Here is a 19,799-nt window from a genome sequence, read left to right on the forward strand (position 1 = left end):
AGATACTACGGGTAAGTACGTAAAGTCCTATTATAAGAACTACATGTCATGTGCAATAATTAATTAATATTAAATCTATTTTATTTGAACCTACAGTTAAAATTCCATATTTCGATTTCTTACGAAAAAAAAAATCAAATTAGGTACAGTGAAATTTGTTATAGAATTAAATTAATTTGGTTAGATTCTCAAAAATATTTCGTTACATAATATATAATTAACAATTATTATATATTTTGATCATTATATGATTTTATGCAACCAAGTATAATATTATTTCTTCTCTCAACGTATATCAGAATTATCAATATTTTTATTTTGTTTAAGCTACTTACAGTACGAGTTACCTGGCAATCATATAGGCTGCTATAATACAATTTATAATCGTATGTGGACATGTGATGCACCTGTTCACCCAGAAACGAGATTTTAGGCAAACATTTAATACTTAGTATAAGTATATGTTGTTCGGCAATAGTTATGATTTATGAATAATGCATAAGTATGCAGATATCGGCTATAGGTGTGAATACTGCTGTTTACCAACGATTCTGTAAGTATTAACAACACTGTACTGCGCCACGATAGACTATTTTGTTTTTCAATTGCTACAATTCTCTGTTGTACCACGTTCACGTTATATTCACGTCCAAACAAATTGTTTCGACAACGTTTTTATAAAAAAAAAACACGAAAATAAATAAATCGGTAGACATAATGTTTTGTTTTGCTATTTTTTCTAACTAAGAAATCAAATTTATATATTATTATATATACATAGGTACACATAAAACTGCATTAAATATACAATATATATTATATAATATGGCTAACAAAACTAGTGTATAGGTTAATTTATTCTTATTTAACATAATGTAGTAGGCAAATGTAACAAATTAATACAAAAGGAACTAATTTTTATTTTAAATTTAAAAATAAATATCTAAATCGTGTGTGGGCACACGTTTTGATTAATGTTTTTCATTTGTTCGCATTTAATGTACAATTACATCTAATTTATCTCGAAAAGGTAATAAATCGCACACACATTTTTCAAACAATGTTACTGTACACATTTTACATTCTTTAAATCGGTCGTCTATATACACGCCGACCGTTTAATAAATATCTAAATAAAAAATAATGATAATAATAATATTAATAATAATAATAATGATAATTTGAAGACTCATGCGGGACTTAAAATATAAAATTGAAATAGCGGTGTCAAAAATCGCATCTTCCTCGGTGGTATGTAAGGTCATAAATTATGTCCTAATATCGTACCAACACATTTTTTTCCCGTCAATTGAATTACAAAAATAATATTATGCACATTGTATACGGGTAAGTAGGTATATACCCATTTTTTGCAACAACGTCCAGGCACCACGTCGATTGTTGGCGTCGGGTGGGCAGCATCAGCGTTTGAGAGGTCGCCAAATAAAACGACGTTTAAAAAAATAAAAATAAAAATGCTTATTCAGTCGTTTATTTCCATAGCCTGAAACACAAAAAATGAAACAAATCACATTAATACACGTGATATTATGTAGTACAACATAAGGGACGGTTGAAAAAGATGCATATGTATAAGTAGTGTGTTATATAGTGATGGGTAGAGGGTTATACTAACTGGGGCTTAACCTACTCAAATAATTCTTCCTCTTCAAAGATTTATTTTTTAATTTAAAATATAGATCTAAAATTATATTTTATTTCCTGCTGTTACCAATGTGAATCAAAAGATTTTTGGTTTCCTTGAGCCAATTATTCCATGCGTGAGCTCCTCTTTAACATGCAAAATGTAACATTTTGACTTCAATGTGCACATTTTCATATTTATGATTACTAAATGCGATATTTTAGTACCCGAATTTTAAACCGTTTCGCTCAAATAGGGCAAACAGCTGTTTATTTAATAATTTTAAAAATAATACGTAGGTATTAATAAATATATTTCAAACAAAATTTAAATCTTTTAAAGTTATATTGTTTGTGCACAAAGATTTTTTTTAATAAATACATGTTTTTATAAATATTGCGGACTAAACTAAAAACTTTTTAACGTACCTACCACTTTTAAATACTAAAAAAAATGTTTAATGCATTAACACGAACTGAATTTAAACTTAAAAAAAACTTTTGGAGAACAAAATATAGTATTACCTCCTTGCGGTGTTCCCCGAATAACGCTAAATGATACCTACTCAAATATTACTATATTATATAATTTATGCATAGCCTACATATGTACTACATATTATATTGACTTAAAGAAGAAATAATAATAAAGAATAATTGTATTAAAACAATTATTGCCATCTTAATATTAAACTGTACTAAACTAGTTTGGGGAAAACGAGTCCCATCCATGTGAACGGTGTGTGGTTACTGGTTATGGCGGTTATGAGAATATGTTATTTTATTTAAATGTAACCTTTATTTAAAAAAAGCTTTTAAACCCTCCTCATTTTATTTTAAATCTCCGCCCTCGTTCGTTATTACAATCTATTATGTACACATAGCGTTGTTTGGGAAAATAATAGACAGTAATTATATTATGAAAAGACTATAGCGCTAACGACCGTCAATGTCTATACTGTGTAACGTATTTATATAGCGTGTAACTTAATTGAAAATGACTTTACCGAAATCCGCAGAAAACAACGCCGGATACAGACTACGATACAGTAATTATTATGTTATTATTATCATAGACACATACGCGTCACCGTTTCGCCGGAAAAATTACCCGCGCATTGTGTTTCTGTTGGTATTTTGTAATCCTATTTTCAATTATATTATATTATGTCATAATTATTAGAGTGGGCTTTTGATTTTCGTCATCGTTTTTTTAACGTCTGAAATTTTACTGAACACGAAATCCACTGCGGGTGTAGGTGCGCTTGCACGCGTTATAAAAATATAATGTTATATGTAGAACCTTTCAACGTTGGTGTACGATGTGATTTCTAAACGTTTACTAGTGTCGAAGGACCGCCGAAGACCGAGCGGCATTGTAGCACAGCTAATAATGATATAGGTTTTGAAATGGTCGTTGGTCACAAAAATATCATACTATTGTACATTGACCATATATATATATATATATATATATGCAGGTATGTGTGTGTGTGTGTATACGCGATATATTATAATATGGTTATTGTATACGACTATAAACTTTTCATAACCTAGTCCTATCTTTCTCCTTTCTATCACCCGGCCGTGTATTAAACATATATTATTATAAGTACACTATAATATTATATCGTCTCTTGTGTCGACGTTACTGAGACCAGTCAAAATATTTTTATCGTCATCTTGAACGTAGGTATATACATATTAATATATCATAGGTATAATAATATTATGATGGGCGGTCTATACTGTCGACATACTCGTAAAAATTGTTGGGCTGCGGTCTGTTTGAAGAGAAAGCAAAATCGGGAATCGTTATAAGACCTAAGAAAACTCGACCGAAAATGTATATATCGATATTTCTTAAATCGAAAAATTATTTTGTTCCTCACTATTGCAATTTTTTCAAGTTTTTAATCAGATGTCTGTATATAAACTAATTTTACATTATCTATTTTATTATTAAAATTATTTTACAAATAGTATATATTTCATTTAAATCATGGAAGATGGCTGCAGTTTACTATATTATAATAATTGAAAATCCATAATATGCCATTTAATAATAGTATAAATACATATTTCGATTAACTTTTTTATCTTTAAGCTGTAAACTTTATTTTTTACGTATAATTATTACGACAATTATTTAAATGAACATAGGTTATTATATTTTTTAAATGGTTGACAGTAGGACCATGTAAACCTATAATGTGGGTTTTCTTATATTAGCTTTAACCCGGCTAAATGCCAATACAAATCAACTAGCTGCCAATTATAGTAATGGTACAAAGTGTATAGGTATATTACATAAATATTGATGAACATCTGTTGTAGTTCGTGAAAGCCGTGACTATTATATGTAAATAATTAGGTAAATTACACATGTGTTTGTTTTAGTTAATTATTGTTAAAGGAAAATCTGGGAAGTAGGTATATTATGTATTCATAACGTCATAGTATGCGTTATGATCATTTTTGTACCAGCATAGCTTACCTAATACCTATACGTGTTGATGGATCACGAAAACTCCTGTCGAATTCAGTGTAGACTTTAATTTAATCGTACCTCAAAATCGTGTAATAACTTCGGCGAGTTTAAAATGTATTATTGAACATAATTAATACGAGTAATAGGTATATTGTGTTTAGTACAAAATACATCATAATAATATTATTTTAATTTTAAATCGTCTACGTTGATACAGTGTACTATATTACTATGCACAAAGCACAATTATTGTGGCATACGACGGATGTTTAAAAGAATAACGTGTGAAAGGTCACGTCCGGACATAGGGACGAATCAAGGAGGAAGAAAGGAATTTTTAAGGGATATGATAACCATAAGGAGCTTTTTTCTACCGCGGCGTGGACGTGTGGTGACTATAATGACTATTGCGATTCACTGTAATATTATAGGTACTATGTGCGTTTTGTATATAGCCACAGTGATTATCTATACAAAATACATAAACGCCTGTGTGGAGGGCGGAGAGAGAGATTGAAACGAGTGAAAAACCTATTAAAAAGGCATAACATACGGCGAACGCGTACGTAGCGGCGGCGGCGGCGACGATGACACGTTTATGAATGTTTAATAACGCCGCCGCCGGACTGAGATGAGACGGACGTATGTGCCGGTCGCGCGCGCTCGCGTGTGTGTGGTCTCCCGGCACGATCAAACCCGCGCGAAACGACGATCAATGATGCCCAAACGGTGCCGAACAAGTTGCGAAAAGAACGATCGGGAATCGGATAATCGTATGGTCTGTGACAAATACAAACGGCGTACAATGCTATGAAAAACGGACCGACGATTATTATATATATTATATATATATATATTAGTTATATTATTTATATCTCGATGGGGTCCGAAATTATCATAACTGATGCGTCATCAAAAAATGTTTATACGAATGTTTTGTAGTTTTATTGTTAATATTTAGTTACCAACGGTTTTTGTCTTGTATTTACAAAATAAAAAACTAATGGACATTCACATTGCTCGGGGACATAATAAACCTAACCTAGACATGTAGATGCAATATTTGGTTAGGTAAATATACGATTTTCCTGTATCAGTATTCGGTAATTCAATATATATAATAGGTACATATAAGTACATACATTATGTGAGATGCAACTATCAAAATACTAAAAAAACGTTTTACGTTAATTTCTGCCTTATTAATTTAATTACTAATTATTAATTTTTAGAATATGTTTTTGGATATAAATGGTATACTACTAATAGATATTGTCTTTTTAAAGGTTCATGAAATTGTAATTTTGCCCAATTTTTTACGAACACCATGCAACAACTTAAAGCGACTTTCCATAGAGGCAGAATACTCGAACAATCCAATAACGATGGGAAGCGCGCCTTAACACGTCGCCGTGGGCTCGACTTTTACAATTTATTTACTATCTACTACACGACTACAATCGTAATCATAATAAATTGTGCAATGCATTGTTATATCATAATATAAATATTACAACAGTCTGCACAATATGTTTATTAATTTATTATCAAATACTTATGATAATAATTTATTATACGACTCTTTTTTCCCAGTGAACGCCAATGTTTATGTATCATGGTCCTCGAACGGATTTCGGTGTAGGTATACGCTCGCACTCACACGCACACACGTACGTATAAATATACAACACCCGTATGAAGTCGATTATTAAAACCACCACGGATATTATAGAAGAAGATAATATTATTCTATTTTTTAAATTTAAAACACCTACGAAACAGGTTTCGGTGGGAGTTCGGCGGACGCATCGACGACGACCAAAACAAACAAAATTTATCATCCTGTGTGCCTTATTATTTATGTTTGGAAATGCATATTTTCAATTACTGCACTACACCTGTTATACAATTGTTACACGCTACACGTTATGTGGGTTTTCAGTTTTATATATTTTTTGAGCTTTATCATCGACCAGTTTGAAGTGATATTTTTTAATTTGAACTCGTAAAGACTTAAGTTTTATTGAGTGTCGTCGTTATTGAATAACCTACGTCGGCTCCGCGAAAATCTTATAGGTAATGGGTGAATTAGATTTATCGACAATATGTAGATGGATACATAATATAATACCCAAAAAGTTATACAGTATAATACACACACACACACACATATACATTTATATACAACTAGATACCTATATCAATTATTATACTCGATTGTCTTATTTTTTTTAACGTTTTGATAAATTAAAGGTACATTATCTGTTTTTACCGTATTTATTCAATTTTGTTATGGTATCCCTGTTACCCACTTTATTTAAATCCACCGATATTACGATAATAACATTTATTCAAAAAATAATGCACCAAATAGTACCTACTAAAAAATGTATTTGTTTGCATGAAAATAGTGGCCTAGAATTATAAATGTATAATAATAAATAGTAAGCACTCACTTGTGCCGCAGCCAGCTGTTCCTCTTCCTCCTTAGTAACCATGACCGTGCTGTGGTTGTACAGGCCCTGAGCCATTAATTGCAGGGCAAGCGGGTTTTTGGTGCCACTGGCCTTCTTGATCTTGGCCCGCTTGTTCTGGAACCATATCTTTATCTGGGCCTCGTTCAGGCCCAGCTCGTTGGCTAGTTCCTGTCTCCGTCTTTCAGTCAGATACCGATTCTCCGTGAACTCCTTCTTGAGTCGGGCTAGCTGGTCACCACTAAAAGCGGTCCGTGGCCTCTTCTCGTCCTGCTGCTGCTTATCCTTTTTCTTCGCTCGCCTCGTCCGAGGACCTGAAATAAAAAAACACACGGTTACTAATGCCCGATACTCATACACGGAACCGTGTACTCGAAGAGAAGAAAAAGCGATGTTTAGGTGAAATTAGTTTAACAATTTTATTAAAAAGTAAGATACAATAATTTAATATTTTTTTGATCGGCATGAAATGTTATTACGATTTTGCCAATATTATTCAAGCAAGAAAAAATGTTTAAAAGAAATAGGTACCTAATGTATAATATTACTTATGAGGTCTTTCCAACTCTAGTATTTATAAAAACGATTACATAATATATTTATTAAATTACGAAATCTTAAGACAATTATACTAATCGTTACAACAACTCGTTTTATTACACGTATGATAATATTTCATTAAAATAATTACGGATTTAAAATTGAGTTAAAAGTTTTTCCGAAAAAAAAATGGTGAAGTGTGTATGGGGTAGACTCTTTTCAATCGTTACTGGTTATGGGTTATATTATAGCCTTACAGGTTCACACGGATGTGAATGCGTGGTGTATATACCTATTATACCTATATTAATTATACTAATTCTGTATTATTGTACATAATGTACATCTTAATATACAAAAAACTGAAAGACAGTTAAATAGATAGACAAATATAGAGACGATCTTCATTGTTAAAATGTTCTATATTATATAACTAATAAGGCTCTAAAAATACAATTGAAAAATAAAAATCAAATATATCAACTATATTATGTATGTCCTTACTATTTTTTTTAATTATTTTTAGATTCACGTGTTTTAATTTAAAAAGAATTGTAGTATTTTTACTATAAAAAATAAATAAATATTAATTAGGTAGTAATATCTATACTAATATGATAATTAATTCTCAACACTCTTCACGTCTACAGCAATTAATAATTTACAATCGATACGCATACTATTAACAGTAATTAATTTATAAGCTAAATACGAGCTTCGAAGAAGTATAAAATATATTATTGATCGTAAATTTACGATACGCCACAAGATTGGAATCTCAAATCAATATCTTTTTCTTAATTCGCAAAGTTGTTTATCTGCATATTATAACTATAAAAAACTATAATAGCCACCAAATATGTGCTAAAAACTTGATATTTTACCAATTGTCCAATCATGAAATTAATTTGTAGCTTATCTAACAATCCGATAAATAAAAAAAATGCAACAACCTTCGCCTTGGCCCGCCCTCGGTTCTATCTTAATTTAATGGATCACACAATACAATCAGTGTACGTGACGAGCAGTAAATTAATTTTTTAATTGTTGTACGTATTTGTATTGTTTTTGTGTATTATAAATACGTAGTTGACCATGCCCGTAAGACTCCTCGAACACAGGAAAACGTCATTCGTCGCGGTATTTTCCAGTGTACCGATAGTTCGATATTGAATCGCGACGTGAGACATTAAATAAGCACAGTTCTCGACTCATAATTCATTTCGAGACGTTATAATGCCTACGGAGATTGCACACCATATACAGTAGTTTGACGACGGGGGTCGACATATTGAAAATATCAAAACCCTGTGTAATGTACATATAGATTACGATAATGTCGGACAGAAAGTGTACCGTGACTGCGGGTATCGGATCCTACCGACGAAACATGTGATGCGCATGTGGTACATATATTGTATAATATCATGGTGAACAAAAGACTAAGATATTAACGCATTAATATTGCATTGGTCACTCCGGTTTTTATCTCGGAAACGACCGTAATATATAATATTATGTACGAGTTGCTACTATTGACAACTGACTGCTGTAGGTCGTCGTTTATCGCAGCAGTGACATTTTCGCCGAAACTGACTTTTCTTTGTTGCTTTGTAATGTTGCAGGACACGCATGATACTTAGAGCGATAAAAATATATTAATTTTCATTTATGAAAGAGTCTAGGGTCGTTTTACTTAATATATGGGCAATGGGCGGGTATTATCAATATTATGATGACCTCCGATGTGTTTGCGCGCATTAAAAACCATTTTAACCTAATGATCAGTTGAAAATGTAATATCGTTTGAGGAACATAATATATATATATATATTATAAAATAATATTTTATAAGTATGATAAATAATAATTTGTTATTAATTTATAAAGTTTAGTACTCTGGAGTGATAAAAATGTGTTAAAAAACAGTTTACAGGCGCATATACTTCAACAGACACTGCAGCAAAAGAAATATGGAAAAGGGTAGATTTCAAAAGCGATCATGTATACGTATCATTGTAATGTACGTGCACTTCTGGTGCGGAGGTAGCCCTGCTATGCACAATGTTTGTTTTATAATGGCCTTCTAAACACGGCGCAGCCATGGTATAGAACACATATATATATATATATATTATGTATGTATAATTTGTGTGCGTTATTTTATCTAAAAGTACATAATATTATAGTATGTGACATGCGTGCGTGTGCATATCCGTTTGAGTTAGTATATGTATGTGTGCGTATGTGTTTATGCATCGATGTAAAGATGTGTATGTGTAGATAGGCAATAACCGGTCGGATGTATCGTGTGTGGTCATACAAGCGGAAGTGGCGGTAATTATAAATTATTCAGATTCAAATTTGTTTGTAATTTTTTTTTTCTTACACAAAATTTTGCAACGGCGTCTGCTGTGTAGGTACTGCATATTATTACTTTATATTAAACATATATACATATATATATATATACCTAAATTTACTATAATGTATGTTTAGTAAAACCAGGTATAGGTACCTACATACGAGTTTCGCATCAAACGCTCAGTCCTCGTTTGGAAATCCTAAAATCACATTGCGCCTATATGTATATTATTAAATATACAAATATATACCGAGTACCGACTATAACAGACCTGCTTCGGATGCACGTACCTCTATGCATATAAGCTGCTCAGAGACACTATATACGCCGCGTGTCGGCGCGTCGCAGTGATCCCACGCCGTGGCGTTTAATAGCGTCGTAAATGCAGGCGGCCAGGTCGGCGTCGTATAAAACATAATAGGTATAGGAATGTGTTGTCGCTCGTTATTATACTATTACACCCCTCAGCGTTAAGAGAACGAAAATCGATGCACACGGCTGTCGCCAGTTTTCAGGAAATACCATGATCATGATGCATCATTTGCACCAAGTCTATATATAAAGTACATATAACTCTTAATGACAAACGCATCACAGTCCTACTCTGCGTACCATCGACCCTATGGCTTCTACGTTTATATCTTTAAAACGAAAACCGCTCCACAAGGATCCGTGGAAAGAGTGGACAATGCGATGGTTTCAAAAGTCGCCACTGTGGTGATTTGCCTATAGAGAAAGAAGATATTTCCATCGATAACGTTGGCGTGGCAGAAACCTATACTAATACCTATCTAGTAATGCTGTTCCCTGCATACCTGTGTATAACTATATGGTCCGAAACATGCCTACTTGTTGTGGTCAAAGACGTCTTACACGAATAATAAAGTTAAAATCCACTGTCCCTTATATGTTACCAACGTATAAGCGAATTGTCTAAAATCTTTTCCAACACAAATATATTGATTACAGTTGAATATCAACCTCTATAATCGTCTGCCTGATTACAATCCACCAATCTGTTTATAAAAAGAAATTCGTGAAGGGGGCCCTCAGTATAAATATGTGATTGACAACACCGAGTCATTCCACCAACAAACGGTTTTTAACTTCGAGAAGCATGCGTCTAAATTAATTAACTGTTATGTATAAATTATGTATTTATATGAATGAAAAATAATGTAATTTATAATACATGATAATGAATTTACTTGTTCTTTTTTTTTATTACAATTTACAACTTTTATCAAACACTATTGTCGAGATCGTTTATATTGGCCACGATATTGAAGTAATTCAAGTGACAATAAATAATAATAATAAAGACTGTCAAAAACTACGACGCGTGAGTAGATACTCATTATTCGTACAGTCGTGCATATTGTGTAACAGAATCATATCCAACTAATTGAAATTGCATGAACTCGGTAGTTGGCACGAATGTCGTGAAGGAAAAAACACATATTAACATATTATATTATAACATTACGAGTTCAAAAGCTGAGGCATTGATTTATACAATATTTTACTCGTTTAGAAAACCGTTTGAATTCTATTTTAGTCATGTGCATCTAAATATATATTATTTTGTTTTTGATGTTAATTTTTCTTAATAACGATGTGAACAACGAATATAATATTATGTCTGTAATAGTTTTTATAATTCTAATTGACTACTTGTGAATTTATGTTATTGGGTTGTGCACATGTCCAAAGTACATTTATATAATGCTATAATATCACTTTTTATTATACTTCTTTTAACTACGCGACAGAAATATATTATCATACGGTCGATATACTTGATGTTGATGCATACTTTTCGCAGTAATCGAAAAAGCCCCCTTATATTGCAGTACACTGTCGAAATCATAAAATTACTACATTATTTTTGCTGCAACATAATATACTCGTATGGTGTACGAAATCTGTAACCGTCTATATTTATCAATTTATTTTACACAAATGGATAAACGATGTTTTAATATTTTATACATGTAAGCTTATGCCGTGTCGTCGGTATCGGTATGATTTTTTCTTTCGCGTCCGGATAGCGTTTATTATAAAGTGTATTTTGTATTTATTTTGCGATAAGTATTTACATATGACGAGTTATAAATGGGTGTTCTGGACTGGAAATGAACTCGCGACTTAGCTTATCTCTATATAAATATATATCATTTACATACAGCAATACAGCATGACATAGACAGATCCCTCGGGACACTTGTTGCACGCCACTACAAGCGCCCAAGAGTTACACCCACACAATCCGATTTTACTACGCATACAAAATACGAATTATAATTATTTTATGTCATTATACATGCATGACGCGCGTGCATCCATCGTCGGATACGCAAACATTTAAGTCGTAGGAGTTGTTTTGTTTTAAAATAATCGTCCGTATTTATAATATAGATTACGTCCATTCGGCAGTTATTAATATTTTCCAATTTAGCTGCGAATAAACCAGTGTACCTACATAATCGCTAATCATGCTCACCCAACTTCTAATTGTTTGAATTTTTTGATTGTATTTAAATAGGGTTTTAAAAACATCGGGTTTTAAACCATTTTAAGAGTGTTCAGTGGCGATAAATAATGTGTAAACCTAATCTATCAATAAACTAAAATACAAACGAGCTTTTTATTTATTAAATTGTAAGTAAGTATACTAAAAATTAAATTTCTTAATAAACAATTATTATGAATTTACATACAACGTAAATCAATGTAATATTATAATAATATTTAGACTAATTATTCTTTAGGTATCTTAAAATTTTAATTAATAAGTAATACCTATAATTGCTATGCTATAATTTTTCAAATATTATAGCCCCTTTGAAACTTTTTAACATTAATAATCATGGACTATTATAATTTATCCTCAGTACATAATGATTAATAATTTAGTAACTACTCGCTGGGATAAAATGTATATATAGATACTTAGCTATATTATTATTTTTTGAAGTAACCACTTTTATAATTTACCGTAAAATGAGTGGTTTTTATTTGAAAAACAAGCAAGTATATCGCATCGTAGATATAACAACTACAAACTAAGTATTTTAAAATATGATCTTTAAACATGGTATCTACATAAAAATTGGAAAATTAATATTTAAATAAATGCATAATCCAAAGGAAAATATATAAGTGAGTAAGTTTATAGTAAATTACTTTGTACTCGCCAGTAATATATAGTATAAGGAAGAAAGTCCCATCGCATACGTTCACTTTTCTTTTATTCAAAATATATGAATTTTCTTGCTCATTTCTAATTACGGGTTATGCCCACGCAACTCGATTGTAAGGAGCCTGAGTAGGTATTATTATGTATAGTTTGATCCAGTTCACCCGACGTAAATCACCTATACGTACGCACAACGATACTACGTTGATTTATTATCGACGAATAAATTTTTTATAGATTTGTAGTAAATCATTTAGCTCGATGTCTATACGACAAACCCACATAATATATCGCATAAAAAAAGAATAATAAAAACGAAAGGACGATAGAAATGGACCTCGTGGTCCGCGGGACCTTAAAACGTTGTATAGTTATTGGATCGATAACGGATGATACAATAATAACAATTTTTACTGTACCGTCAATTGCAACAGTAAGGTACATACAGAAAATCATCAATCACGCGTTGCACAAACGTCACATGACTGACGATTATTGCTGCTGTCGTCATGTTATTATTGCCACGGTATCGTTATTTTTGTATATAAATACAAAAATAATTTAATAATCAAACGTGAACACATTTTTATTTTTACTATATTATTGTGAGTAGCCGATAAAATATATTTACTGTCTCGGTGCTGCAGGTCTGAATATTTTATGTCCGTGCGATCATTAAAATAAATGTCAAATAGTCTGCGCACACCGTAATAATGTGTAATAAAATACATTATTATATATTATATCGTATAGGTACACATGATGTATAATATATAGTGTGAGATGAGTCATCCCGTCATCCATCGGACCGGTGCGTTATTCGAACGCAAAATAAGAAGGTATACGTGTGTAATATATATATAATAATTTATAATATACCCAGTGGTTTAAAGACCCGTCTGCGGCATACTAAAAACACACAGAAACGCGCGGCAAAGTGAAATGTTTCGAATCGTAAGAAAATGAAAAAAAAAATACGTAGGTATCATACCTATTATGGAAAAATCAATTTCGTTCGATACGGGTCTACCTACGCCGCCTAAATTCGCATTTCTGTTTACTGTTTCTGATCGATATTTGTCGTGATTTTTTCTCTGCGGATGGTTTATGCGTATACTAGATGCATTATTATTGAACTAGTGCAAACGTGCGATGCAGCGGGTAAGCCTCTCCGTGCGGTAGTTACGGTTTATAGAAAAAAAAAATAGTAACACACACTCGACTTACGGGGTAACGAACGGATTATTATTTTATAGCTATTTTTTATTTTTGGATCCGTACTAGCGTACACGCGGCGACGAGTCTGTCAAACCAACAAATCTCTCGGGTTCAGAAATATTAATACGTTATATGTATTGTATACGCGGCGGTCCCGCCCACAGCTACTTTACGATATTATCATAATTTTAACTGTACAAACGGCGGCGGCTCTATATATCACCCTCCCCGGCCCACTTAAATTGTTATATCCCGCTTGCATATTATACAGTCTCTGGATGAGTGTGTGTGTGGTAAAATGTTAATTATTAAAATAAAATGTTATAGAACGATGTGCGTATGATATGTTGATCCGTCGCATGTTATTATTATTATTATACATCGTATCACATAATATTATGATGTGTGCCACAGCGCAGATTCGGATATCGTTTATCGTATTTATTATAATATTATATGTTATTATTTTTATATTGTACATTAATGGCACTGCGGTCACACGTGTATATATCTTCTTATAAAACTTGTTTCGGAATAATATAATAATTATTTTGATATAATATAATGATCCAACGGCGTTTCCAGCGTCGATTATATCGTTAATTTAGTGTATAAAGTTATACTATAATATATACACTAATATACACTATAGCTAACACCTATACAAATGTGTGTTTTTAGGGATGCCGCGACGACCCGAGTATAATAAATCTATAGACCAATGAATGATGATATTATAATATCCCCTCGCCTCTTCTCGTTCAAACTCAACATTTTATATGAAATCAATGTAATTCTAACACACGATATTAGGTAAATCAAAAAAATATCTGAAATTGGAATTAAAGTTATGGACGTGGACAAACACGGTAAAATATTTCATTGTTATTATTGTTACTGTTGTTATAGGCAGGTCGTGTCGTTTCATCCTTCACACGTCATTTTGACGAGCCTAGAAAACGAGCACGATGATACCTGCTAATTATTATAATATATTATAATTGTTTGGATCTCACTTTTTGTGTATTTTTGTTTTATGGTATTTTTTTTGTTTGTTTGTTGTTGGCAATCTTATTTTTTCAATATGTCAGCTTTTCGTGTACTTACTTCTTCCTATATATGAATAAAACAAAACAAAAACAAATATTATTAAAATGTTAACATAATTATTGGTATAAGTAATGAATGGCAGGTGTAATAATATTATAATATATAAAATAAAGGTATACGGTTTACGATATTAACAATAAGGTACGTTACATAAAAACATATTATTAAAAAAATAGGTTTAAATGCTTTCGAGAATATGATAACATGAAATACCGTATTATTATCGATATTATTTATTGTGCTTGTGCAACTGCCATGCCGGCGACAAATACCCAATTTTCAAGGACTTTACCCGCGAGTATAGGTAAGTACATTATTATAATATACCTACTATTATAGGAATACCTATTAACGATAAATTGTCGAAATAATGCTCGTAACATGTGCGTGACCCAGATTCATATTTTACAATATAGTCATTAGGTTTTATACATATTATTTCATTCATCAATACCCCCGCTTTGGTTGTTCGATAATAATAATAATAATTACTAATATAACTATATAAGTATAATGTACATATTATATATATATATATATATATACATGTATACCAGTTAATAATATTAATTACCGCGAAGTCTGGGCCACGGCAATTTGCCCATATATACATAATAACTAATAAGTGTGCGTGTGCTCACACGCCGCACGCATGCATGGAAGTGGTGTTGACTCGACTTTGCTGGCTATATAGACGACGGTGTTGTGCATAATATTATTATACAGGGTGATTTTTAACCGTAGATACGCATGAACTGTGGCGTATCAATGGTATTATACGAGTACGCAAAAAATTTTGAGTAATAGATCTCACCGTCGTTTTTCGTTTTCGGTCGTCACTCGTTTGATATTTATACGAGTGCGAGTGTAAACGTGACACATCGACGTAAATAAAGCGGGGCTTAGACCTTTAAAATTATGCAGAGTTTCCCAAAATGAAATAGGTATTAAGTAAATATAAAATTTTTTTTCTACAATTTTGATACTAAATCCAATAAAGTTATTAAAAAAACAATTACTGAAAATTTTGTTTTTGTGATAAGTGCATTATTTCTAATATTTAATACAAACTCAGACGATAAGAATTTTTTTTCGTTAGAAAAAGTGTTAAAAGAATAATATGTGATATTGATATGGGTAAGTAGGTGTGTATACTGTATATTTAGTGTATTCCGAGACTGGGATTTTTAGATTCTATGCTCATAATTCGTACAAAATACAAATGCACGAAAAAATAACAACGACGAGTAAAACTGTGACAGATATATAAACATTTACATTTTAGACAAAAAATCGATTTAAAATAAATATTTACTAGTGCCGTTAGCGAATAATTTTACTGTAAACGTTACCCTGTATGTATAGTACTACAATAATATAATTACGGAGCGTCGCGGCGGCCGCGAGGGGAAAAAATGATTTCTTTCTTCTCTAGTAAGCTAGCGCGATACACATGAATAATTAAAATAATGACATGTCTCGTAGTCCAAATTGCACGCCATACACAATACTGCTATTCTAATATCAATTAGTGCAATTTCATATGATGTACACGAAATAACATGATATTATGTTTACGCGTTGTTAGTCAAGAGGACGACGCTACACCCGAGAGTATGGTTTACTCCGTCTTATAAAATACAAATTTATATAAGTATATGTATATAGCAGAATTACGTTCAAAAGAATTCATTTTATGTTGTTAATTTCAATATAATTATTATGGTCCACTATGAAATTATAAAGCATAAGAATATTATTTAGTGGATTTCATACAGGTCTTTATTGATTTTTAGCTTTAAAATGTGTTGTATACATATAAAAATTATTGTGCATTGGTTAGTACTCGGTAATCTCGAAAATCACATAAGCTATTAAAGTCGTATTCTTATATTTGTGGAAGTTGGTGGTTTTTGTTTTGGTAAGGTGCCGTCAAAAAAAAAAAAAATAATAAAAAATATAAATAAAAATTTAAAAATAACTCACTTTGAAATTTAAACAAATATATATTTATATCATATATTAATATAAATCTAACGACATAAATCCTAGGCCTACATAAATAATTTTAAATTTGATAATAGGTCAACCATTCAATGTTAAACAAAAAGTTGCTGAAATTAAGACGGGAGACGGCAATAACACTCGCGGGTGTAACGTCCGATTAATGTATTTGGTATATATTATTATGACAAGCATCATACGATTTATGCGATAAATCGGTTCTCTCTCTCTACACTCGCATGTAGACGAAACAATAATAATATACACATTTCGCTATAGGAATGTTTATTTGTGCTGTTGCTTGTTTCCATAACGATCAAGACCGATCGATCGATCACACGTTTCGAAGTCGCGCAGAAAACACGTAATCTACCTATAACATAAATATTTATAATCTTATACGCGAGCGGTGTTGAAATAATATGTTTAACTTTATGGTCTATATCATTATACCTATATATATATATATATATATATATATAGGTATTGGGATTTAATTAACAACGACCATATCGACGTTTTCTACGACTATGAGTATGTACGTGAAATCAACGTTTCTACGTTTATATACCTACATCAGTTACATCCACATAGTATGGTCGACAAGCGAGGTCAGTGTTTATAGGTATATACAATATACATACCCACTGCATGCGGTCGGGCTCGTGTTTAGACTTTTTACATAAATCGATATTTCTTTGTTTGGATACTTTCTCAATTAAAAAAAAGAATAACATAATTATTTAGTATCATCTCAATTATTTTTGTCGGTAAAAAAATTAAATTTTCCTATAGCAGTTCTAGATTTTCAGTTGCCAATATTCTCCATTTAACTAAATTTGGCACTACTAGGAAGTCTTCTCACGCGTTCTTTTGGAATTATTTCGAACGCCGTAAATCTTTAATATCGTTTATTCGTTTTAATTAAATTAACAAAAATCAAAAACAAAACCATTATACCTGTGCCCGTCTTCACGCGGTAGTCGTTTTCGTACGATAGGTACGTGTCTGTGTATAGGTGGTACCGCTCAGATTACATATCATTAAATTAAACAGAGCGATTCATGTACACTCAATTTTTTTCCTTTTAATAATATGCAGATTGTAATCAAATATTGATTTTTGGAATTTTTGAAAGTACTCATTCTCTGCAAAGATTACAATTTTCAAACACCGGTTTTTTTATTCTAATGCTAAATAAGAAAGTTGTCATTCACAAAACGAACTTCCCTATAATTTTTTTTAAATGTTGATAAAAAAATTTAAATTTAGAAGTATATACATTCTTATTGTTTTTATACGCACTATATATTATGTATACCCAAGACCCATCAGCTCCTATAAATCCATAGATACTTACATAAAGCAGTTTTTAAGTATGGTAAATGTTTGGGGCTACTCTAATTCAAGTGAGAAGAACAGGGTTCTATGGTCAATAACTGACCAACAACCATTCCTAAGTAGGTCATAGTTATAACTTTAGCAGCTTCGTCTTTCAAATACCCCTCTTATTGGGATGGATCTCTAACTAAGAATAAATTCACAATAAAATTACGGAATAAAAACGATACGTGCACGTTCAGCGAATCGCTCTGTATAACACACACCTACCTACCCGATGTGACGTGTATATGCGCTCGCAGAGCCACGCGGATGCGTTTTTCGCGTGCACAAAATTAAAGAATTCGAAATAATTACGCACTCGTAGGTATACTACGTATAATAATATAATATATATTTTATATACATATTATCTTATACATATACATATATATATATTATACGCGTTTATAATAATATACACACGCCGACCGATGGTCTCCCCGCCGCCGCAGCGGTATTATGCTGTATATATAACGTCGTCGGCGTGCGGAATCAGTATATATAAATGCGCGTGTCTGTGTGTGTGTGTGTGTGTGCGTGTAAACGTATATATAAATACACATACATGATTCCAATTAAATTAGCGGCATTAATTTGTAGACTTACCAAAAGACCACCCATGGTGTTTGCTGGCCAGTTGCCTATCGCGCAGTGCGTGTGCGTCTGTGTGAGTGAGCGAGTGCGCGTGCGTGCGCGACTCTGTGTGTGTGTGTGTGTGTGTGTGTGTACGCGCGCGCGAGTTGATAAGTTTGCATAGTGGTCCTTCAGCATTTTATGCGTATACGTTTACCGTATGCTACACATATATATATATATAAATATAATACGCGAACACTTTTTTTTTATTATTATTACTATAGGTACTATATCGCCGTACTTATATACAATCGGTTTTTATACGTATAATATATATATATATATATATATATATATAGTTATAAATGTATATAGGCACGCGTTTCATTCTGTATAGTAAACATTTGGAGAAATAATGCCTCGCGCGAGTAGGTAGGTACACCTGCTGTATAATAATATCGTAAGCTCGTAAATGTGAAATATTGATCTCTATAGGACTATGTGTAGCCCGTGGTGGTAAGATTAACCGGAAATGTATAGAACATTATTAACGTTGCCTCGGGTGTACCACGTTGAGGTTCTTTCAACGTTTACATTCGCTGAATTCAGCCGAAACGACGTATCTACTAAGGAGGCAAAAACGTTGGAACCTAACTTCATTTTAATATACAATGATAGATATTTTTTTCTTTTTTATGGTTTGTTTATAAAATTAATTATTATTTTCATTTTGTTTTTGTTAACCTGACACGAGAAAAAAATAATGTGCGATGTTTGATTATGATATACGCGGCG

General features: G+C 31.9%; 1 protein-coding gene across 1 annotated transcript in view; it reads right to left on the bottom strand.

Moving 5' to 3' along the window:
• Nucleotides 1-705: 705 nt before the first annotated feature.
• LOC132924677 (homeobox protein engrailed-2-like) overlaps nt 706-19,799 on the bottom strand; it is a 61,593-nt gene continuing 42,499 nt past the window's right edge. Inside the window, exons 3-4 of the mRNA XM_060989108.1 lie at nt 6,592-6,923; nt 706-1,504 (exon numbers count right to left, since the gene is read on the bottom strand). Of these exons, the coding sequence (XP_060845091.1) occupies nt 1,484-1,504; nt 6,592-6,923 (353 nt within the window). The 3' untranslated portion in view covers nt 706-1,483. The remainder of the gene's footprint in view (nt 1,505-6,591; nt 6,924-19,799) is intronic.

This window comes from Rhopalosiphum padi, chromosome 3, assembly GCF_020882245.1.
Source record: "Rhopalosiphum padi isolate XX-2018 chromosome 3, ASM2088224v1, whole genome shotgun sequence".
Classification (NCBI taxonomy): domain Eukaryota; kingdom Metazoa; phylum Arthropoda; class Insecta; order Hemiptera; family Aphididae; genus Rhopalosiphum; species Rhopalosiphum padi.